Source organism: Podarcis melisellensis (genome assembly GCF_964234715.1).
Source record: "Podarcis melisellensis genome assembly, chromosome: 1".
NCBI classification, from domain to species: Eukaryota; Metazoa; Chordata; class Lepidosauria; order Squamata; family Lacertidae; genus Podarcis; species Podarcis melisellensis.
In genome coordinates, this window is record NC_138528.1 from 124143675 (window position 1) to 124168540 (window position 24866).

The window sequence follows — 24866 nt, forward strand, 5'->3', positions numbered from 1 at the left end:
TCTGGCACTCGTCACAGTGTTCCGTGTGCCAGAAGCTGTTTAGTCATGCTGGCCACATGACCCTGAAAAGCTGTCTGTGTACGAACACTGGCTTCCTTGGCCTGAAAGTGGAGAGGAGTGCTGCACCCCATAATCGAATTCAACTGGACTTAACCGTCCAGGGGTCCTTTACCTTTTACCTTTAGAGTTTTAAATGCTTCTTTATGAAAAATTGTTTATAAATCATGGTGAGGTAATATAGGCTAAAGAGTTGTGTTCTTCAATTATAATTTATTAATGTCTCTTAACGATTTCCTTTTAATAACTTTTAACCCCTCAATTGACATATCAGTGTATTTTTCTTTTCCAAATTGGTGTTGTTTTTTTCAACAGACTCAGGAAGGACCTTGCCGTGGTTCTGTTGCTCATAGCAGACTGTGCTATGCTAACGCTTCCTGTGCATTCCTAGATACTACACTATGAACAATTATGACAATTTTTTCCTAGAAAAGAAGCTGAAGTTTGGAATTTATTGGCTGAATATTAGGGAAACTGTGATAATGTATTTTTTATTATTGTTTGATGGTTAACAGCAGTTGAACTTTATCTCATGTTGTTCATTGTCATTCTGTGCCTTCAATCTGGAGCAAAAGGAGAGAAAATTATTATTGAAAACAATGATGTTTCTTAATTATTAAGCAGAGGTTTGGGTTTAGAAATGGTTAAAACAGGTATAGTGAAATTTTTCTTCCAGCTCTTCATTTATTTTTGATGGGTATCAATTATCATGATCCTTGTTGGTAGCGAGGGTTGTATATATGTATACAAATACACAAACAGTATATACTGCAGGAATATATATTTATGAAGTTGAAATGGCACCATTTAGAAAATCTTTCTGGAACACCAGTGCCCCCCTGGTTGGGAATCACCCAGAATTGCCAATGAGAACTGAGCATGCTCAGTGGTAATGTAACACTGACTGGCTGTTGGGAAGGATGGAATGGAGTGCCCTATAGGAGGGTATGGCAGGGTGTCTAAAATCCTGAACACGAGCACTCAATTTTACAACATCTTCTTGCAAGTTACACTTGTTTCAGTCTATTCGAAAACAGTTGTTACAAAGCTTTATGGCCATGATTTTTACAACAGAATTTTGTTCGGATTTTATACACCATTCCCGTTCTCTGATAATTTCATGTTCATGTAGTGGGAATATTTTGCAGAAATATTTTGAAGAGTATAATTTCTTCTGTGAAGACTAATTTTTAAAAAATGAACTAGATAATTTTTGTACAATATAATTTTGGGTGTTTTCCTATGCAAATATCAGTCTTTTCCTGGTTAGTGTTAGCAGTAGTGCCATGTGGTCTTGCCTGGCATAACTATAGTTACTACTGGTTTTAGTTTCTAGCTTATAAACTAATAATGGTGTACCTTTTCCTTACGGTTCAACTAGTACAGAAATAATGTTACTAGGGAAGAAGGTGTGTTTTTTTTAGTTAGTTTTTGATATTTTTCAACATAGGATACAGTAAAAACTGAATCAGTCTAAAGAAAGAAGTAACAAACCAAGAAAAAGAGAGAAAGAGAAAGCTTTCCCCTGTTCCTTCAGCCTCAAACCCTGAGGGAGACTCTCTGGCTTACCTCACATGCGGGACCCTTCATCTTCTGTCCATCACCTTCCTATGTGTATCTTCATTTATCTCAAATATAAATATTCAAAGAACAAAACATACATGTAAATAGGGTTAACAGAGAGCTAGAGTTAAAAGTCATAAAGTAAAGGTAAAGGGACCCCTGACCATCAGGTCCAGTCGTGAATGACTCTGGGGTTGCGGCGCTCATCTTGCTTTATTGGCCGAGGGAGCTGGCGTACAGCTTCCGGGTCATGTGGCCAGCATGACGAAGCTGCTTCTGACGAACCAGAGCAGCACACGGACATGCCGTTTACTTTGCCGCCAGAGTGGTACCTATTTACTTTGAGGTGCTTTCGAACTGCTAGGTTGGCAGGAGCAGGGATTGAGCAACAGGAGCTCACCCCGTCGCGGGGATTTGAACCGCCGACTTTCTGATTGGCAAGTCCTAGGCTCTGTGGTTTAACCCACAGCGCCACCCGCGTCCCCAAAAGTCATTAAAAAAGCAAGATATGAAGAAAAAAATAAAATAAAAAAGAGAGTCTTCCGATTCTCTGTCTACCAATTATGTATATGGCAATTATTCAAAATATTTAAAGTACCTATGCACTTCAGAGCAAATTCTAGCTGTATTAATAACCAGCTTTTTCTCATTCTGCTAGATCAGGGGTCTGCATGTGGCTCTTTTATACCTTTTTATACCTTTGCCACGTCTCCGGGGCGGATACTAGCGAGGGGAGGAGGCGCACTGTGCGCCCCGACACTCCCCACTGTGGCAGGCACTGTACTGGCTGTGACGTCGCATGGGGGCAGTGCGTGCGTTAGTCACGCACCGTCCCGACGTCACCTTCCTGCCTGCCTGCCCGCTACATTGTAAGGGGCATGTAGGCTGGTCACTGCATTGAAAGGGGGCATGTACGCTGGTCACTCTTTTGAAGGGGAGTGAAGAACACACACACAAAAAGGTAACTTGTTAATTTAACGTTTATTTCTATGAGGAGGAGTAATTCTGAGGGGTCAAAGAAAGAAATAATAAAAAAATGACAAAAAAGTTATTTTTATAATGGCGAGTTTTGCGGCTCCCAGTTTTTTTTTCCTTCGGAAACGGGTCCAAGTGGCTCTTTTTGTCTTAAAGATTGCAGACCCCTGTGCTAGATGGTATTTCTCACCCTCCCAGGCACCTTGAATTCACATTTTTTCACTCAATGAAGTCCAATATAGCACTTCAGTTATTACCTTCTTGTGTCCAAAATAATCTCAGTAAATTTTAATCACCATGATTTTGCAGTCAGCAGCATTTCATTTGAACTGGGTCATGGATCTGTAACCTTTGAAAGAAGGTACTTCTCCCATCAAAAAGTTTGCAGAGGGTAGAAAAATGGGATTCTGCTGCGCCAAATCACCAATTTTAAATTGTCCAGCAAGCTACACATAAAGAATGAGAATGTCTACTTGCTTGTTCTGCTAATTTAAATTTTGGAAGAATTTCTTTTAAAAGATCGCATAGTTTGCAAACCTACACACGTTTAGCTCTAAGTCCCACTAAATTCAATCGGACTGAGTGGACATATACAGGATTGCACTGTTAATCAGGTGTGATGTCTCTTTTGCACACATGTATATTCCCAGCCTCTTTCATACATGTCCCATCTCATCATGCAAGTTGTAAGACTGTAGTCCTGTAGTTACACTTACCTGGGAGTAAATCTTTGAGAGTAACACAATGGGTTTTCCCAAATAAATATGCATAGGACTGCCCTGTAAATGGCATAGAGAAAGAGGTAAGTTGTCTCCTTTTCATAACTACGAAAGGATCAATCTGCCAAGCTGAAATTCATCTCAGTTTCTTATTTTTCTGATAAAGTATCAAGTTCAGTTCTCCACCTTAAGCTGTTGGAGTCAAGGGTCCTGGGGCAAGGAGGGAGTAATTAGGATGTAAATGTAGGAAGTGCTTTCTCTTGGTTCATAATTCTCCTTGGCTCTTAGCTTCAAAGGTTAGAACCTTCGAAAAACTTGTAGAGTTGTTATGCATCATGCGACACGACCCCCCCCCCATACCATAAACAGTTAAGGAGTATGTATATCTCAATTTTCCCATCTTGTTTTCCTCCCCCTTAGTTTTTCTTCAACTGACACCCTAAATAGTCTATCTCATGGAGGTCAGTGAGCATGGTCCTTATTGGGTCATTTAAGGGTTTTTTCCCCTTCTCCTCACCCTTTTAATTTACAAGCAAATTGTTCTGTGCCCCACATAAGCTGTGAGTACCCTGGTTTCATTATTCCAGTGAGAGGCCTGAGACCAAGTTTGCTATTGGCTATAGCATGATTATGATAAGCAAAAACTTGGTCCTTTTCATTTTTTATTTGATTTGTATTGTATGAACCTTTTGAATTTTTTAATAAACCGTATTACTTTGTATGTGCATATAGGGTGGGATATAAACACATTCGTAAAATACTTAAACATTACAGACCACAAGTGAATTGGAGGTGTGCAGAAAGGTTTCAGCTTGTTCTTATTTCTTGATAATTAAAATAAGAAAACATCATAATTAAAAATCATAAGAACATTAAATATTATCTACCATTTTCTTGTTGCTTTCAGAATGAATATATTATGATTTCTAAATGTAACTAGGTGCAACAGGTGAAGAAAAGGTAGTGTGTACTAGGTTGAAACCATTTACCGGTATATGAAAGCAAATTCTATTAAAATCAATGGAATATACTTTGAAGCAAATATTCAGTGAACTAACTAGCTATATGTATGTAGAATTCAGCTGGCAATCTTAGATTTAGTGTATGTGGCATCCTGAATGAAGATATTACCGAAGGTAGCTTAGTACATCTAAAATTAAATAATAGCTGTGATTTGTCATTTTAGCATTTCAAATTTTTTGTGTTGAAAATATATCTTAACAAGACTATATTCTCTTAAACAGCAAACTACAAATCAGATGCAAACTGATTCTCTGTCTCCGTCTCCTAACACTGTGTCGCCAGTGCCTTTAAATAACCCCACAAGTGCCCCAAGATTTGGAACAGTCATTCCTAATCGCATCTTTGTTGGAGGAATCGATTTTAAGGTATTTTTTTTTCTGATCTTGGTTCCTTAGTAATATAATCATTTTTTCCACTTCTGTCTTAATAGGTTGCTTATATCATTTGTTGTATAGTTTTATGTGTATAAATGTAGAAATTAGGCTCTAATTTTATGTATTTGTTGGACAGGTATAGTGCTACTGCACAATAATTTCAAGATACAAACACCAACCAATGAGAAAATACTGGATTTGTTCACTTTGCTTGTCCTTCTCATCTCTAGTAAACTGTTACTTAATAGAAAAGAAAAGGAGAAAGAGTTGTAATTTTGGACCTGGTGGAGCCTAGAAAGTATCTGGCCCAGATCCTCTTCCAACACTGGCTCTAAGGGAGCAGGAACTTCTACTTAACCTCTACTTGAAAGGTTGCCTTTAAGGCCAGTAGACTAAAAAATAGCATTCAAATTATGATTTTTGAAAATTGAATTTAAAAAGACAACAGATGCGATTCAATTAGTGGAATTGTTGATACAGAATGGTGTGATCAATATTAATGTGATTTAAAAAATAAAACATCCCATAAAGGAAATCAAAGTTAAATGATGATTTTAAGTACATTTATAGTAATGATTTGATGATGTAATCATTTTCTTTTTCTTTTACTAGACTAATGAGAATGACCTAAGGAAGTTTTTTTCCCAGTATGGCTGCGTCAAAGAAGTAAAAATAGTAAATGACAGAGCTGGAGTATCAAAGGGGTTAGTGCAATAAACCATTTGTTCATCAAGTAGAAATAATACTAGTTCATGCAATACATGCAGGAAAAAAATCTGTATTACATAATTATCAAGACATGAGCACCTTAAAACTACAACCCCATACACACTTAACTTGGATTAAGTCTCATTAAACTTAGTAGGGCTTGCTTTTGGGTAGATGACTTGTATAGGATTGTACTCATAGTTAAAAATCAACATTTTTTCCCTACAGTGGAGGAGGATATCCTCGTCTGAGTTGCTCCTCCTGCTCACTCCAGAAGGCAGAACTATGCAGTCATAGTCATTCATGGTACATTCAGGTCCTGGAAGGAAAGTACCAGCTCTTTTACAAAAAGTTAAAAGTTTACAAAGAGTTACAAAAAGTTTCCTATTTAGAGGTAATTAGTATATATCAGTTTACACTATGATTTTCCAAACCATAGGAACAAAAGGCAAGATGGCATTTCATGTTTTCACAGACTAGGGTACTGTGGTTGACTATCTCACAACCACAGGCTTCTCCCCTTGTGGAAGTTCTAAGGGAGACTCTGCCCACTGCCCCGCATGCTCTGCTTGAATTCTCTGCTCTAGCCTCCCTCTTTTTCAAAAGCCCACACTCCCCATCCCCCATTGGACTGCACACGTATGGTGATGAGTAAGAGGCTTCATGCATTCGAAAGTAATTCTGCTGTCAGATCTTGGTTGGGAGTGGTGCCAATTGAGGCTTGCAGGTAACTGAAGGTGGGTGGGAGTTTGCTTCCCCACCCTAAAGGTGAGCTAGCCAAATATGGGCCAGCAGGCCCCACCTCCCAGGGTGGAAAATCCAACAGGTTGGTGCAAGACTTCTTATTTTCACCACCACCACATTCACGTTCCCCTTCAGCTCTTGCTACTTTCCTGAGGTCCTGGTCCTCATTGCTCTGAACAGGTGTCTGACAGACCAAAATGCCATAGGCACTGCATTTCCATCTCACACAGAGTGCTGAAGGAAAGCTGCTCCTCCCTCCACTTCCACTCAGCCCGACCTGCCATGGGATATGCTGCTACTGCTGTCAGTCAAGTCTTCCCAGTTCACAATGTGACAACAATCTAGTGAAAATAAAGTACAGAGAGTATACATACAGGCAAGCATGTAGAAAGACTTCTGGTTCATTATGTTAACTATACATATAAACATTTCTGTCAGTTATCTTTTTATGTGTGTCATCTTGGTTTAATCCATTCATTCACAAACTTGAATATGTAACAAATGCTGAAATTAACCCATAATAAGGTGTTGTGCATTGATAGAACAGATTAAAATAGGAAACTTTAATGACTAGTTTTAAGTAGAATAGTTTTAACTAAGTTTAAACTGCGGTAAAAAGCCACCATCCTGGTAAAGGCCATGAGAACTCTTAATTTGTTTTGGGGAAGCCAGCAAAAAGATTATGTTTAATGGATTTTTAAATCTGGCTTTGTTTGATATGGTACATATACTGATCCATAGTGGTCAAGTCAGTCAATGGTTCTTCCTCATTTTATGTGATATTAGAGGAGGCATTCATTTTATGCATGTCAAGCAGCAGCTCTTGTTTAGGAAGGTTGCAAATATAGTATATGCTGAGAAAAACGTATGCTGTTTTACTTAGGTATGGTTTCATCACATTTGAAACTCAGGAAGACGCTCAGAAAATACTACAAGAGGTAAACATGATTTCATTAAAAATATATATTTGTGCACAGATAGGAACTGGTAATACCAAGTAACATTTGTTTATAGTATGGTAGTGGGGAGTGCCTGGTGCTGCTCACAAACCAAAAAATATTGTGATTGTTAAATGGATAATGTGGTTTGTGAGTTTGGACCTGCCACACCAAAAATCAAGTGAAGTTAATACAAAGTCTTGTTTTGGTCCACTGCCTTGATTCCAAATGGTGCCTGGCATTCCAACGACAACAATCTCTTCCACCCCCACCTCAAAAAGCTTCATGCCAAGTTTGGGAACAATATTTTGAGAGGTGTCCAAAGTATAGAGTACAAACAGATGCACAGAAAAATGAACTACATTGCAAAATAATGTGGTATATTAGACATGGGGAACTGCAAAAGCAGTGTGTACTCTATTGGTTCATTTGTTTAGTTTATAATTTCACTCTTAACCCAATATTCGTAACACAAGAGTAAATGCATTGAATACAAAATATAAAACAGATAAACATTACCAAAGTATAAATAAACAGCAACTGTCAAAATTACTGGCATATTAACTCAACCACTATCTGAAGGCTTGGGCAAGGAGGTACATCTTCAGCCGCTGTGGAAAGGTAAACGGTTTCAATGGCAGATTTATTTCAGAAAGGAGGTGATTCCAAAGATAAGGTCCTAGTACTGAGAAAGTCCCATTTTGTGGTACCTCAGGGAGGCTTGCCTGGCTGCCTTCATTACATATCTTTAGGTGCTAGGCCAAAACATTCTTCTTCTCCCGGGCCTTTGGCTAATTTAGCAATGCATGGGAAGTATTGTTTTTTGTTTCTGGCTATGGTTAGTTATAGTTATAAATGTTATAAAATTTATAATAGTTATCAAAGTTTTATGGATCAAAATATTATGCATTTATATCCACTTCAGATGGTTTTATTTATTTTTTAATCCACTCTGTTTGATTCAGTCCTTATGATCACTGTAGTTAGGTATAAAGCACAGTTGAATACATTATTTAAACAAATACTTTTCCAGTTCAAAAGAGTCTTACTCACCATTTGGCACAAAACAAAGGACTGAGTTCACAAGACATTTCCATTAAGATTTGAGGTGAACTGAAGGTATCTGTAAAACGTGTTGTTGAGATGTTATTGGGATTTTTGAGACATTCATTACTTGAATACATTTGAAAAATAAACTATTAACGTAAATAATTGTATGTATTTTCTTTGCTTTGGCTTAGGCTGAAAAACTAAATTACAAGGATAAAAAACTGAATATTGGTCCAGCAATAAGAAAACAACAAGTAGGGATTCCTCGTATGTATTTGCTTGCTTGCTTGCTTCCTACCCCCTATCCCCATCTTTCACGGGTGTTTTGGAAAAATCTTGGGCTATGCCAGTGCTATGAAGAATTATTTAGGCTACAATCCTATACACAAACACTTGGGAGTAAATTTCTTTGAACTCAGTAGTATTTACTTTTGAGTGGACATGCATAGGATTGTACTGTTACTGTTCTATTTGCCTACTAGTGAGTGTTAATATTCTCTTAGCAAGATTATCTATAGTCCAACTCAGGCTCATGATAGTGGAAGGCTTCTGGCCGAGGTGAGGCACATGCCTTCTGATGGTGATACAGAGTTGCTTCTTTTCATCACATTAGTCCAGGCATATGCAAACTGGCCCTCCATGATCCCTAGCTAACAGGACCAGTGGTCAGGGATGATGGGAATTGTAGTCCCAAACATTTGGAGGGTCGGAGTTTGCCTATGCCTGCATTAGTCAGTTTCACAGAATGATTCTTATTATTCTTAATATTAAATTGCAGTGAGTTGAAATTTTCTGTTAACACATTTTGCGATTTAGAGGGAAATTCTGATGTTGTAATTTGAGGGGATTAGGATGGGGTGGAAATGCTTCTCTGCTCTGTGTTGATGGGGGACATGTCTGACCCAGAGCCCACAGTCACATTTGTGGAAAGTTCTGTAAGCGTAGAGCTGTAGGACCAGAAATGGGACATATTGGAGATGCCCTTTGGTTTGCTTGATCCAACACCATTAATTCCTCTGAGAGGCCCTAGGATTGGATCTCTCAACTACAACAGCCTGGAGCTGGCACAGTTAATCCCTCCAACCAATTATTATAGTTAAGTGAATTGGTTTCTTACCCCAAAAACTAATAAGTGAAAATTAAACAAAAGAACTGCCAAGATAAAAAGAAGACCCAAGCATGCACACGTTTCCTACATTGGCCAGCACAAGCCAGCAGGGCCTTGAAAATGGTGGAAACGTCTGCTTCGCTCCCTTCCACCCACATCCCAGTTAAAATTGCTCTACTCTTAATTGATAAAGTATATTTACAAGCATCATAGCTTGGATCCTAAAAGTGTGTGTGCTGTGTTCTGCTCACAGAATAGAGTTTTTCTGCCTCTCTTCCCATTGCAGTTCTCTGCATCCTTCAAAAAGCCACTTGTTGAGAGTCAGCCCCCCACCCCTCATTGCGTTAGTGTGCTATGGAGAGCTGTAACTGCAACCTAAGAAATTTGCATAGGTTTAAGAGTTCTCAGTGTGCAAGTAGAAGTGCTTTCTGCTCTCTTGGGTTCAGGTGGTCTGTTGGATCCAAGCACATATGTATTAGAATTTTTTTTTAAGGATAGAATGAAAAGTACCTGTGAGTTTTCAATTTTGTTACTGCTTATTTTAGGATCCAGTATAATGCCAGCAGCTGGAACAATGTACTTGACTACTTCAACTGGATATCCATACACATATCATAATGGTGTAGCTTATTTTCATACTCCAGAAGTTGCTTCTGTTCCACAGCCATGGCCTGTACGTAATTTCTTTTGTTCTGAGACAATGCTGATGTGCCAGTAGCTGTTTGGGTCTGTTATTGTTAAATTTTGGAAATTAAAGCTAATTGTCTTCTCTGAATAGCTATCAGCACAAATTTATATAGTATACATTGTTGCCTTTCTAACTGTGCGACCTTGTTCCATACCTCTGTTGTAAGCAGCTTTTGTGAAAAGTGCAACTCTACTGTCCAGTAACAACTAAAAAGCATATTTATTCAAAGGGTGCAGTATATTTCCCTGAATATAAAAAAGCAACTGAGGGAGTCAGCAGGAATAACTATGAAAAAAGAATTTGGATGGGCAAGCAAATGGCAAATGCATGCAACACAGAATTGTAGCCATTCTATGGGCCCTTGTAACTTTGATTAAAAAATAATAATCTTAGGAATGACCCTAGCCTGATTCTCCATAGATTTCAAAGAATCATAGAATTGTAGAGTTGGAAGGGACCACAAGGGTCATCTAGTCGACCCTCTGCAGTGCAGGAATCATTTGCCCAATGTAGGGCTTGAACTTACGACCCTGAGATTACTGACAGTTTTGTGTGTGCAGTATCCCACTCCAAATTCACTTTGTGGCGTTCGGGAGCCAAGCCGTTCCAGTACCAAGGTGCACTGTACTGTGGTTAACTATGAAAAGTGTATTGAAGGGGAATATGCTTTGGAGGATAAAGGAGGATAGATAGCAAAAGCCTGAATGGCACTTCTGATCTGTGACTTAATGTAAATGATTTCTTTGTTTGTTTATAATTTAGTGTTTTAGTATATTGCTTAAAATGTATTTCTTAGTAGCATATTAATAATTCTTTGGACAACTCAGTAAGATTCTAATTGCTGTTCTCTTTTTTAAAGTCACGTTCTATTTCTAGTTCTCCTGTGATGGTAGCTCAGCCTGTTTATCAACAACCTACATATCATTATCAGGTAAAAAAATAAATGATGCTTTTGGCTACTTTATGGCAGCATAGGAGAGGAAATTGTGCTTCATAGTTTAATTGACTTCATAGTTGTTTGTTTGTTTGTTTGTTTGTTTGTTTGTTTGTATGTATGCTTGTATGCTTGTTTTACCACTCTATCCTAAAAAAAAATCTAAGTGGTTTACAGTAATATTTATATTTAACAAAAAAATATTTTCAGAAACCATAAACTAACCATTATGGAAAGATGTATTCTTAATTGAAGCAGGCTCAGTAGTACAGTGGTACCTCAGTTTAAGAACAGCCCTGTTTACGAACTATTTGGTTTACGAACTCCGCAAAACCGGAAGTAGTGTCCCAGTTTGCGAACTTTACCTCAATCTAAGAAAGGAAGCTGAACAGTGGAAGAGCACCGGCGGCAGGAGGCCTCATTAGGGAAAGCGCACCTTGGTTTAAGTACAGTTTCGGTTTAAGAATGGACTTCCGGAACGGGTTAAATTCGTAAACCGAGGTACCGCTATAGATGGACAGCCAGTGTATATATTTTAACAATGGTGTCAAATGGAATCTTTGAATGTTGAATTGGAAGGGACATGTTCTTGGCCATGTGCCCCCATCAGCAGTCTGCTCCCCGCCCCCCATTCTGCATCAGCTGGAGCTTCTGAACCAGGCACAAGGGCACATTGCAGTAATTCAACCTTTAGGTTACCAACTCAAGAACTACTGTGGTTAGATTATCCCTGTCCAGGAGCAGTCCTAGCTGGTGAACCAAAGCTGGTAAAAGCCACAGAGGACACTTGGGCCTCTGGTGACATAAATGTATCCAGAAGTACCCACAAGCTAGGCACTTTCTGCTTCAGAGTACAAGCTCAGCCAGAACAGGTAACCTGCTCATGTCCTGAACATAGGAACCAAAGATGATTCAACTATTATATGTTATTAAAGAAAGAAAGATTGACAATATGTCCACCTTAGTGTTTATTGTATTTAACTCTGCTTTATTGCAGTTAATGTCTTCAGCGTATATTTTATTTTACAAACAGTAAATGAGGAATTTGGGGTCTATTTTTTTAGCATACTGTTGTTTTCAATTACCACAGGCTCCTGCACAGTGTCTTCCAGGACAATGGCAGTGGAGTATTCCACAGGTAAATTATATTCAGTCTCCATAATCTGTTTGTTTATTTATAACATTTATATTGCACCCTTCCTCTAGTTTAAGGCAGTATAAATAGTCCCCTTTCCTCCACTACTATCCTTAGAACAATTATGTAAGATTAGATTAGGGCTGTCAGATAGTAACTGGCCAGAGGTGAGTAGCCTTTGTGGCTGGGATTTGTGATACGGATTTAAACCTATTATACCATACTACTCTCTGTTGGTTTGAGGTATACACTTCATGATGCCACGTGATATACTGATTGTTCCTGGCGGACATGCAGGTCCAGACTTAATGGAATGAAATGGACTTTTAGTTCAGCAGGGGGATACTGCTGGTGGATGGGAGGGGGAGGAGTAATTTTTTGCTGTTTTCATGGGGTTGCAGCCCCTTACCATTCCTGAGAGTGGGGCTCCCTCAGCCCTCTGGAGTAGTTATTCAGAGAGTGAAAGTGAAGAGGCAAAAGTCTGCCTATAGGAGCATCCCCTGAGTGGAATGCTGCTCAGGGAATATTCCTGTTGGCAGAAGCGAAGTGTGGATACAAGCCAGTAAATTCACATCCTAGAAATTTCAAAATTATACAGTTTCAAAATACTGCCTTCAGTAGATTCATTACATTACCTCAGGTATTAGCTGGGACTGTTTTTGGCGCTTAGTCCTAATTACTTGCTTGTAGAATTTTGGGATGAGGGAATGTGATGGAGAAGGAAGAGACAAACTCTTTGAGTGAGCTAGAATTCAATTCAAACTGGAAACAAGTTATGATTCAAATGCATGCACACTTTTTAGAACACATGGGTTTGTAAGTGTCAATGCTAAGAGTACGTCCAGGGGGAGAGCATTCCACTTAAATAATAGTTATCATATTTGCATTGAAATCATATATTACATTTTTTCTTCTTCTTTAGCTTGAATTCTTCTAACAATTGAATTTGTCATATGCAAAACAATGTTTTCTTTTTTTAGTCTCCTGCCTCTCCCACCTCATTCTTTTATCTACATCCTTCTGAAATTACTTACCAGCCCCTGGAGATTGCGCAGGATGGTGGATGTGTCGCTCCTCCTCTTTCCCTAATGGAAGCTGCAGTTCCAGAGGTACTTATACTCAGAAAAAGTATTTGTAGGCTGCATCTGCTCTACCTATTTAATTATTTGTAGATCATTTGATAAGATTGCATAGAGAATGTATGAAGAAAGAATTTGCTATAATCAAACATTTTAGAAATCTGTGGGGTATCTTTCAATGAGGGCTGTGTGCTAGGGGGCATTCATAGACTGAGTATTCTCCATTCACATATGAGAGAAAGTAATTAGCAGTACTAATTAATTGAGTATACTACAGTGACACTTACCCCTTCAGTAGTCTCACTGAATGTAGTAGTCCCTTTATTTTATCTTACAGAATTTTGAGGGAACAGTTTGGAAATAAAGCCCACTTCTATCAGTATAGCTCTGGTCTTTTATCAGTTCAGTATTGCATAGTCCTGATCTCATATCAGTTTTGTAGTGTGCTTCCAGACAGGTGCCTTATATTACAAAAAGGTTATACAGTAAAAGGCACTTCTGCCTGTCCTCCATGCCAGTGGGTGGAGCTTGTCAGATTGTATCTGGGTTGGGGTTTTTCTGTCTCTCCTCTCAGTCATTCCTCTCTTGTTCTCCACTACCTTTCCCCATTCTGGGCATGTGAGCAGATACCGTATTTTTCGCTCCATAGGACGCTCCTGACGAAAAGACGCACCAAGTTTTTAGAGCAGGAAAACAAGAAAAAAAAATCGGACTCAAATGTTGTACTAAGCTATTTAAAACAGCAAAGTGTGTGGCTCCTGTCCACTTTGCTGCTTTAAAGCGAGCCACGGTATATAATGAAGAGAATGGGCAAAGGACAGACATTCCATTATAATGCAGCTGTTTTCATTATCACTGGGAAGTCAGTATTGGCAGCAGTCACAAAAACTAAAATTTGAGCATTTTACTGTTATTAATCAAGAATATTAATAGTCAGGGAGAGAAACCAGGGCTGTGCAAATGAGAAGTGCTTGGAGTATGGAGGAACAGCAAAGAGATAAAATGATTGCGCTCCAGTTCCTAAATCTCTGAAGTTTTCTCAAAATAGGCATGGTTGTTTTGAAAGGAAGATTCAAAATGGAGTGACTGAGCAAAGAACAAAGGAGGAAAAGAGGGCAGATAAATAGCTTCCATTCAATAACAAGAGAACACAATGTTTTTGGTTTGGTATAGGTGGACTGTACTTGTAAGAATTTGTATAATGAATTATAGATTTGGAGTGGAATATCAGTGTCTCTTTTCAGCAATAAAGATTAGCTGCTAGGAACATGGTCCACACACAAACACACAGGATGTCTGGTTATAGTTGTGCAGTTTAAACTGTTCCTGAGCCAGATGCCTGCTCAGTTGTAGCTGAGCTCACTATTACTGGTTTGTGGAGATGCTTTGCATGTATTTATGACTATTTCTGCAAAACTGCTACTTGAAGAAATCCCCAAACTTAATATTTTTAAACTTCAAATGGAGCTCAGAATCCTGTTAGGCAATCCTCTGCAGTTGAATAAGGAGGCACTGAGAGACAGCAATTTGCTGCTCCCCACCAAGCATCCCAGGGGTGCAGGGCAAAGAGCACCCCAGGAACACACAGCCTTCCCTCTGCATGCAAACCTTGTCGGGGCTTCAGGGGAAAGCAAAGGCTGTAGGCAGAGCAGTGTGGCTCCTCCCCCCCACCCCAAAGAGCACCCCAGGAGCACACAGCCTTCCCTCTGCATGCAAACCTTGTCGGGGCTTCAGGGGAAAGCAAAGGCTGTAGGCAGAGCAGTGTGGCTCCTCCCCCCCACCCCAAAGAGCACCCCAGGAGCACACAGCCTTCCCTCTGCTTGCAAACCTTGTCGGGGCTTCAGGGGAAAGCAAAGGCTGCAGGCAGAGCAGTGTGGCTCCTCCCCCCCACCCCAAAGAGCACCCCAGGAGCACACAGCCTTCCCTCTGCATGCAAACCTTGTCGGGGCTTCAGGGGAAAGCAAAGGCTGTAGGCAGAGCAGTGTGGCTCCTCCCCCCCACCCCAAAGAGCACCCCAGGAGCACACAGCCTTCCCTCTGCTTGCAAACCTTGTCGGGGCTTCAGGGGAAAGCAAAGGCTGCAGGCAGAGCAGTGTGGCTCCTCCCCCCCACCCCAAAGAGCACCCCAGGAGCACACAGCCTTCCCTCTGCATGCAAACCTTGTCGGGGCTTCAGGGGAAAGCAAAGGCTGTAGGCAGAGCAGTGTGGCTCCTCCCCCCCACCCCAAAGAGCACCCCAGGAGCACACAGCCTTCCCTCTGCTTGCAAACCTTGTCGGGGCTTCAGGGGAAAGCAAAGGCTGCAGGCAGAGCAGTGTGACTCCCCACTCCACCCCCAAAAAGCACCCCAGGAGTGCGGAGCAAAGGCGCACAGCCTTCCCTCTGCTTGCAAACCTTGTCAGGGCTTCAGGGGAAAGCAGAGGCTGCCGGCAGAGCCGCGTGGCTCCTCCCCCCCATCCCAGGAACACACAGCCTTCCCTCTGCTTGCAAACCTTGTCGGGGCTTCAGGGGAAAGCAGAGGCTGCCGGCAGAGCCGCGTGGCTCCTCCCCCCACCCCCAAAGAGCAGCCCGGGAGTGCACAGCCTTCCCGCTGCTTGCAAACGTTGCCGGGGCTTCAGGGGAAAGCGGAGGCTGCCGGCAGAGCACCGTGGCTCCTCCCCCCACTCCTAAAGAGCAGCCCAGGAGCGCAGGGCAACAGCGATTTGGCTCCAGGGACCACACATTCGCTCCATAAGACGCACAGACTTTTTCCCTTACATTTTAGGAGGGAAAAAGTGCGTCCTATGGAGGGAAAATACGGTATTTTTGTATCTGTGTGCATTCACCTTAAAAAATATTATCTGAGAAGTGGTGCAAGAGCAAATGTTGTGCAGCTATGAGTTGAGTTTTTGATAGGTATTTCAATAATCCCCCTTTATTCCTGCTGCCAACATCAGATAATGTTTATCTGAACACACCCCTAGTGTAACCAAATAATAGGCATGTGGTGTAATACAATTAATTAATTAATTAATTAATCTTCCTTTATTTTATTTGTTACTTTATTATATGTACAACAATGCCTACTATAATACTGGTTCTTTACTAATCAGCTAACCCTGCAACACATTCATCACCAACTCACACACCATCTACCAGGCACTCCCAACACCACTCTCAACAGCAGACTGTCTCTCCAGCAACCCTTAAACTCCCTTTCAGAACTCCCACCCAATCACCACTCATTCTCTCCCACTCTTGATAACATTTAATTCCTCTAATTTACCGTACTTGACATTCACCTTGGGTACTCTATACATACATGTGCTTACAATATTATGTATGAAAGCACCAGTCTCACAAGGTCTACATTAAATTGCTGTATTACTCTTTTTTAAAAAGTCTGATGCATATATTGCAATATACTCCAGCATAATCCTTCACATGTACTACGTGGAAATCTTGAAATAAGAGTTCCTCTGAAGTGGGTTAGTGGAAGTAGACACATTTACATTGGTTGGATCTAGACACAGCCAAGAAGCACTTCAATTAAACGCATTGCAAACTTTGTGCAGTCATACATTGGAAGTCAAATGGAATCCATTCCGGAAGTTCGACCTCCAAAACATTCAGAAACCAAGGTGTGGCTTCCAATTGGCTACAGGAAGCTCCTGCAGCCAATCGGAAGCCGCGGAACCTGCATGGGACATTCGTGTTCCGAAGAGCATTCGCAAACTGGAACACTCAATTCCGGGTTTGGGAGCGAGTTCGACTCTCAAGGTGTTTGACTTCCGAGGTAAGACTATGAGAAATTGTGTTGGCAAAAACGGAACTCCACAGCACCATCTGGTGTCACAGTGTTATAATGCATATAAAACACTTTTTCTAGCTGAGTCCATTGTTTTGGCTGCTAGAAACAAAATAGTTAACTTACGCTCATGTGAGGAGCCAGTAGAAATAGGGGTGCACTGATAGAGCCATCCACTGAAACATCATCCCACACATGACAAACTGCCCGCCCTAAAAATCCAGATGAGCAGTAACCATGGATGGATAATAGGTTATTTTTACTTCTGAGTTTTTGTGTTGAAATCTAGTTTAGATGTAAAAAGTATGCGTTGGCATTTTGATGGCAATGACATCATGTGGATGCTGTAAAAATATGTCATCCACAATCCGTCTGGAAGCAATCTTAGTTTAGCTACTGTTTGACAGAACCCAGTAAACTAGCTTTTTTATTATATGCTATTAAATTCAGTTTGGGTTCTGCAAACATAGGCAGTATATTCCTGGTTGACATTAGAAATCCCATTCACCACCAATGCTCATTGAAGCATTTGAAGGATCAAAATAATAATAATAACAGTAAAATGTATTATTATTAATTAATTAATTATTACTTTCACAACCCAGCTTTACATTTCATGTGGAGTTATGTGTCCTCTATTTTGATGGTCTCATATATGAGGTGAAGCCCTTAGTCTTGAAACTTGGTTTTAAAAATGTCACATAGAGAGAAATGTACAAATGTCCCACTTTCAAATTTTTAAAGTAATCAGGATGTCTTGACTGCAATTTGACATCTAGCAGGACATAAAATTTAACTCATACTGAACAGCAAACCAGCACAGAATGGTCAAACCCCCACATATTAGTATAGCTAAATTTATATAAGTGTATGCATATGCATGCATGCACAATAGTGGCATTCAAGCAGGCATGGAGGCTTCCATCTGTGGAAAACCTTAATGTAGAATCAAGTGGAAGGTTTTCCTGACCATGATTTGAGAAGTCGAGAAGATCCCAGTTAACTAAGGTGTTTGGTAGTTTCATTCTCCCATTCAAATTGTTGCATGCCGCTCCAGTCTCCAACCGGTGTGGGATTCTAGGGTTCCAGGTGCTTACTCGGGGTTTGGTTTCCTCGGAATGAGGGACGGTGAAAACTGTGGTGTCTTTATGATATATGGTTTATTTACACATATATACAGCCTGAGCCTACAATAGAGGGGCTCATAGCATCAACACTGCAGAACGTATTATTCCCCCAATAGCCACAGCCTTGGATTCAAGCAGAAATCAGACATGGCTCTCACTCAGGCTTCTGTCTGTTTCTGGCTCCCAGCTTACCCCCCTAACTCTGGTTTTTGTCCTTCTAATTACTAGCCAGGTGGAGGGGCACCCAGCCAGGTGAAGGGGGATCTACCCACTTACCCTCTGACACAGAGCAACTTCCTTTCTTATATTAACAACCCATACTTAGGACCATTATGGCTAACTCAACAATGGGATATTCCATTAGATTCCAACCCTTTTTGGAGCCAGGAATTAGAAGGGACTCAGGCATACAGCCTAACTCCTGCCCCTAAACTCTCAACAGTATGAATAGAGATAAATAGGAACCCTGATATCTTAGCAAGTTAAACAATTTTTTTTAAAATAGAAAAGAGAGTATAAATATAGCTGACCCCATGATTGTTAAGGTGTACACGGAGTATGAAGTGCTTCAGGTTTGCTAAGTTTAACAAATATTTCAAACAGCTGCTGGACACCACAGTAACCCTGCTGACTCCGGAGGGTTAAAAATAAATAACTTAAGCATTCATTTCTCATCTACTTTCTGTAGAGTTAAAATGGGAGACACATAATCTGCAAAGAACCTTGAGTGCCAGTAGGCATAGAAGGGGCATAGGCAATCTTTAGTCAAGATATGTTAGCTCAATAAGTACCAGAGAGCAAGCTAAGTTGGGGGCAGGGGCCACTGTACAGTAGGGATGGAAGGATCTGTCAATTTCAATTTTCATTTTCTCATTTTTCTAATCTTCATTTCAGTTCTCCACGTTTCTGCAGCAATTTGAGAAAATCCTCATGAAAATTCTTCAGCATTTAATTTCTCCTAATAAACATATTTTGTGTACATGTTTGACTAATATACACATTTTGCAAGCAATTTTTCTAATATAATGTGTCACGGCCACCCAGGACGGGTCCCAGCTCACGAGAGACCTCACTCCGTTGCAGTTTATTTACAGGAAAAGTTTATTGAAGATTTCTGCTTCTCGTACAGTTCAGCATCGTGGCCGTACGTCTGTCACGTTAGACCGCTGAAGTCCCCTCTGACTCCTCCCCTCTTCCACACCAACTTAATAGCCTGGCTCTAGACCACCTCTTCCTCTCCTTTCTTTTCCGCAGGGTCTTCCTGCCCCCCTGGGTTCCCTCTCTCCGTGACTCGCCTGAGGCTGAATCCTCTGCCGCCTCTTCCCCCCTCCTTCTGGCTTTAGGGCCGGGCTCCTCCCCTGAGCTCTCTCCACTTCCGCGCGCCTCTACGTTTGAACTTGGCGCGCGTACGTTGCTGCTGACCTTTCTTTCGACCGCTACACCACCCCTTGTTCTGCTCTCCACCCTTTCCGGCTGAACACCTTGCTCCAACCCCCTTTCTCTGTTCTCTCCTAATCCTGCTCCCTCCGAGAGGCTGACGACTCCACCCCCTTTTCTCCGTTCCGGCTGAGACGCCTCTTGCTGCGTCTGTCTTCCACTGGGCTCCTCTCCGCTTCTCCCTTCTCCTCCCTTTTGCTTGATTAAGGTAACCCCCTTTTGAGAATCCTCTGACTCGCTGCTCAGACTCGTGGATTCCCTCAGAATTCCGTCATCTTCTTCCTCATCCTTCTGCCCCTCCTCCCACTCACTCTCCGTCTCCTCTGTCATCTCCTCCTCTCTCCCAGAAACCCTGACATAATGCATTTTAATCTGTTGTTTTCACTAATATATAAATTTATGCACATTTTTACCTAATATATTCATTTATTATAAACATTGTTGAGAGAACTGCATCGCAAAATGTGGATAGGTGTGACTTTCTTAGGGTGGCTGGGTTTTGGTTCTTACATTGTTTCGGAAAGTGCAAGTTGGATTGATTCGTTTTTAATGCAAAAGCAATCAAATTTCTTCCCAGCCCGTTGTGCAGTAGATGGGCCAAAATTCTATAGATACATTGACAACTTTATAACTTGCAAACCAAAGAATAAGATTTCCCCCTTGCATCATACATTATATACATTTAGCACTGCCAGTTCTGCATTATTATATGCTTCCACTAATTATTTAAATATACTGTGGATCTCTTCCAGTCATTTTGAACCTTCCTGGCCCCAAATCAGGTAAAAAGGTGTCTGTAATAGCCCTAACATCTAACCTCCAACAAGCAGAAGTCAGAATCAGGTCTACACCTTTACATCTATTCTGACACCTGGAAATTTGCAGGTAAACAATTAGCCCAAGGTCAGTTGGGTTCTTGGATAACTAACATAACATTAAAAAGCAGTTCTGAAATGATGGAATGAAAATTGCTTTCTGTGCACATTTTTCCTGTTTATGCTATTTTTAATATATACTTGTTTTGTAAATATATTTGTTTGTAAATATGTTTTTCAATATTCATTTGTTTACCAGCCATATTCTGATCATGGAGTTCAAGCATATCACCAAGTTTATGCTCAAAGTGCCATAGCCATGTCAGCCCCTGTGATGCAGCCTGAGTCTGTTAAAGTAAGGTCTATAACCTTCTTTTTCTTTGGGGGCATGTTTTAGCCGATGGGGACACAATTCAAGTTGGATTGGGAGATGGTAGTGTGAGAAAGGCATAAAATACCCTTTCCCTTGCAAAAGTATAGGCATACTTAGTTTTAATTTTTTTGTTGTAAATCACATTGAGCTTTTGGAAAGGTGAGGTAAAATAGATTAAATAATTAACAAAAAATGGAAATCCTTTGCCACTTTATCTTGTTCTTTTTCTGACTTTACACTTGAAATTCTTTGAAACATTAGATGTTTGAGTAGATACTTCGTATATGGCATAGTCACAAAAATATTTCCAGTAGAGGGTGCTACAGTACTAAATGACATCACCAACAAAATTCAGTAGGAGCTAATCAGTAACAAGCTGTGAAAAACAATAATCATAGAAATGTTTCAGTGAATTACAAATACTTTTCTATATTTTATTTTTCAAAAAATTAATTATCTGACATTGTTGCTAATTGTGTGAATGGTGACATTAGCAGTAGCAGCCGGTGAGGTGGGCTGAAAGCAGTCCTCAGCTGGGAGTGGGGGGCGGGTGTCCTCATGGCCATCAACAGCTGCGTCTGCTGTAACTTTGTGGTGTCTTGCCGATAAGGGCAGAGGGCGCCTGTACTCTCCACTGCCTGCTATTGCTTTGGGTGAATATTTGGTGTGTAGTTAAGCCTGGCAGAAACCATTAAAAGACATTAGTCTACTGCAGAAGAAAGAGTTGCTCTTCCTTAGTTGTTATAGTTAGATTTGTAAAATCATTTTGTAAAAGTTATATCACGATGTCTTATTTTTTCACTTCCCTATTTATGTTGCAGTATATACTCTTAGCAAAGTGTAAAGGAATTTGTCCTTCAAAATCAGTCCAAATTAAGCTAATCAGCTGTACACATACTTGCTTTGGGCTAGACTCATTATAGGCAGAAATACAGCTAACAATTTCAATGCAGGTGTTTTTTTTTAACTTCCTGAAATAATGCTACACACTGCTCTGCTTACTTACGCTATTGTACTGTACAATACAATTGCATCATGCACAGAGGTTATGTTCTGGGGATGGCACTTAAACCCCAACTCCCCACATGACCATCTTTACCTTTAAGAAATTTACAGGGCTGTCCAAGTTCTCACAAGAGCCTCCCAAAGCCCTGTTAGCAAGCCCGAGAGCTTAAAAGCTCTTTCCATGCCAGGAAAAACCAGGGCAGAACAAGGTTTTAAGCTCTCCATTTTGCATGCAGTTAATTTGTGGTATTTCAACCAGCCAGCTTTCAACCACATAAGGTTGAAATCATGCAAGACACCATTGTACTGTAGTTCTTTTCCCCTTTATTTCAGGCTTTAAAAATACTAGCTGTAGTTAGCTGCATTTAGAGCTTGGGTTCTTTTCCTCTTCTTTGACCTTAATGAATGGGTTACATAGCCTTCTGAGACTAGAACAAGGAGTAAGAACCCTAGCCAGACATGCAATTGGATCTGTGATTATGTGCGTTTTTGCTTTCCTCCTTCTGTGGAGTATGTCTTCCAATGCAGAATCATGCATCTACCATACTTGAGAAACTTGCATGTTTTTATTAATATAGCTGTCTGCATGTACAGCTCTGAGTATGGAAACGTTCTGAAGCTTGGCTGACCAGTGCTATAACAGATGGTTTACAGGGTGTGCATAGAATCATGGAAGGGACCCTGAGGGTCATCTAGTCCAACACCCTGCAATGCAGGAACGTATATTCCTGCTTAGATATTTGTGTTTTGCTGCAGCTGCTGCAGAGGCAACAGGAAATTTGGTTTTGTGGCTGCTAAGCAGATTCTTTTTCCTTTTCACTAGTTAGAATTCATTAATAAAGCAAGCTATTGAGTATATTTTCATTTGGGAATCCTGTAGACCTCTGAAAATTGGGTAGGCATGATGTGCCCAACCCAGTATTAATGACAGGTGAAGAGGCATACTCAGTGCAACATCGTGCATCAGCCCTTGGTACTGTGAGTGCTGAGCTTTGAGCTTCTTCAAGTCCCAAATGTCAGAGGTGGGGGGAAACAGCTCATTGGAAATACTCTCTTGTCTCTAACTGAACTCCTTGTGATTTCCCCCCATGCCACAATTCTTGGAGAGGGGAGGAAAACCTGATATAAATGCAATGCTATTTAGAAAGGGAACGCTTAAAATTAATGAGCTGATTTCTAGAGATGAGGAAAAAACATAGAGAAGGAAATGGCTAGAAAGCAGTCTACATAGGCTACTTACTAGACTAGCTGTGCAATAGGCCATCCACACCTGAGAAAATGGCACACCCATTGAGTTTTCAAAGTCAGATTTTCTGAGCTCTGAATGAGAGGCAGGTGTCTTAGTTTTAACATTGTGCATATTCCCTGGAAAAGAGTGGAGAAAATGTGGCAGTTCCACAGTAAATGCAAAGTGTGGAAGCAGCGCAAGTGACAATCTGTCAAGGAACTGAGAGGACAGAAATTCTCTACACCATGAAAACTGCATGTCTGAAAGATGACTAAGCTAGAACCCTACTATCTGATATCCAGTATTCAATATGTTGAGAGCTTTAACGCCTTCCCTTTTATGCCCATCTGGGCAACTCCGGTATATGGTATCCAGTCTGGGCTGCATGTTCATGTGTTTTCAGCCCTTTTAGAGAATGGGGTGCCTTGATTCTTGAATGCATAGCATCACAATCCAGTAATTTCTTTTAAATAAGATTAGATGATTAGATTAGATAAGATTAGATTTGTTATCTAGGGATGTGCCTTTTTAAACAACAAATATGCAACTAACCAGGACCTATTATTTCAACTTAAATGTGTTATAAAGCTAATGAACATGCCTACCAATATCTTCTAAATGTCCTACAGCTCACATACCATTGCCACCCAAATTCGCCAAAAATCTACCCATCCCTGGTTATATCCTGACAGATTATAATTATTTGGCTTCAAATAAATTCAGCATTGTGTTTGGACCCAAAACTAACAAAAGCAAACTTCTCCAATGAAGAATCTCCAATATTCTATAATATTTCAGTAGGAATGGGGGTCCAATGGGCTCTTTTCATGGAGCTGGATACCATGTCCCTGAATCTTGACATCCCACTGCTAGCCCTAGTATGTTACGAGTGCTTCCTTGCCTTCCATAATTCATGTTCACAGAGACACCTGGAACTAGAAATGGGCAACAGCATAATGTAAGAGCGACAGACTGGAGTTTATGCCTTAATCTAAACCAGGGAACCTTTGGCCTTCTAGATGCTATAGGCTCAGACATGTTGGCTTCTGTCTCTTGTTTTATCTGTAGTTATTTGCTCAAACAACAGTTTTCTGTGACTTACCTTGGAGTAGATTACAAGATGGATTTAGAAAATCCACCCCTCCCCAGTTTTCAACATGAATCACAGTATATATAGCTCAGTTGGGGTGAGGAGTCTCCAGCCTCCCAGTTGGGCCTCTAGGTCTAAAACAAATGGAGAAACCTTGAAATAAACAGGATAAGCTTCACACGCTCACTTAGGAATGTAAAGTGAACAAAGTCAACACTAACGAATATTCAGATAGCAATTGATCATGCTGTTTCTGTCTAATAACTAACAAGGTGGAGTTAATTTATTCTCAGGGTTTGGAGATGCTGATGCAGTACTTCTAGGAGTGATAGGTATGCTACAGTATTTTCAATACCAGTTCATCAACCTGGGTATTGTTCATCAACCTGTATTTTTTCCCCACCCAGTTATGGGCAATTCTAAAAGACTTGGGTAATCTCTTTCCCTTAGATTAGAACAAGACACATTCCTTTGAAACCTCAGCCTTGTTCAGATAGTTCCAGGCTGATGAATCTTCCTTGTGACCTCTGTGATTACTTCCAGATAAGTACTGGGGACAGAGGAGAGAGATATATTTTCTAATAAAAATTGTAACCCATTCCCCCCCCCCAAGAAGAGTCGCCCAAAGTGGCTAACAACAAATATAAAAATAAGCGGCAGACAATGCAACTGATTTAATAAAGTGTCTCGTAAGATTTAGCAATGGTTGGGATTTTAGAAGCATTGTCTTTCTGCACAATGCACACACATTGCCATAATCCTTTCTAGGAGCAATGAACATGAGTGACCATGGCTGGGTCTGACTGCCCAAAGAACAGGAAATCAGAAATTAGTCATGCTTTAATGCCATTAAAAACAGTGGGAATTAAGTTAGACGTCTCATTAGTTTCAGTGTGGCTAAAATAGGACTAG

The 24866-nt window shown here is 40.5% G+C and overlaps 2 protein-coding genes across 9 annotated transcripts in view; one reads left to right on the forward strand and one right to left on the reverse strand.

Moving 5' to 3' along the window:
- LOC309374741 (uncharacterized protein) overlaps nucleotides 1–24866 on the reverse strand; it is a 235482-nt gene that overhangs the window by 76355 nt on the left and 134261 nt on the right. The gene's annotated exons all lie outside the window — the stretch shown is intronic.
- BOLL (boule homolog, RNA binding protein) overlaps nucleotides 1–24866 on the forward strand; it is a 37014-nt gene that overhangs the window by 7645 nt on the left and 4503 nt on the right. For 6 of the 8 annotated variants that reach the window (XM_081898477.1, XM_081898476.1, XM_081898478.1 and 3 more), the window contains exons 2-10: nucleotides 4559–4702; nucleotides 5324–5415; nucleotides 7047–7101; nucleotides 8343–8418; nucleotides 9805–9932; nucleotides 10807–10878; nucleotides 11972–12019; nucleotides 12997–13125; nucleotides 20518–20613. In XM_081898477.1, coding sequence (XP_081754603.1) covers nucleotides 4574–4702; nucleotides 5324–5415; nucleotides 7047–7101; nucleotides 8343–8418; nucleotides 9805–9932; nucleotides 10807–10878; nucleotides 11972–12019; nucleotides 12997–13125; nucleotides 20518–20613 — 825 coding nt within the window. In that variant the 5' untranslated portion in view covers nucleotides 4559–4573. Of the gene's footprint in view, nucleotides 1–4558; nucleotides 4703–5323; nucleotides 5416–7046; nucleotides 7102–8342; nucleotides 8419–9804; nucleotides 9933–10806; nucleotides 10879–11971; nucleotides 12020–12996; nucleotides 13126–18900; nucleotides 19029–19800; nucleotides 20314–20517; nucleotides 20614–24247; nucleotides 24287–24866 lie in introns of those variants that run through there. The other 2 variants (XM_081898480.1, XM_081898479.1) reach the window with 2 other exon arrangements.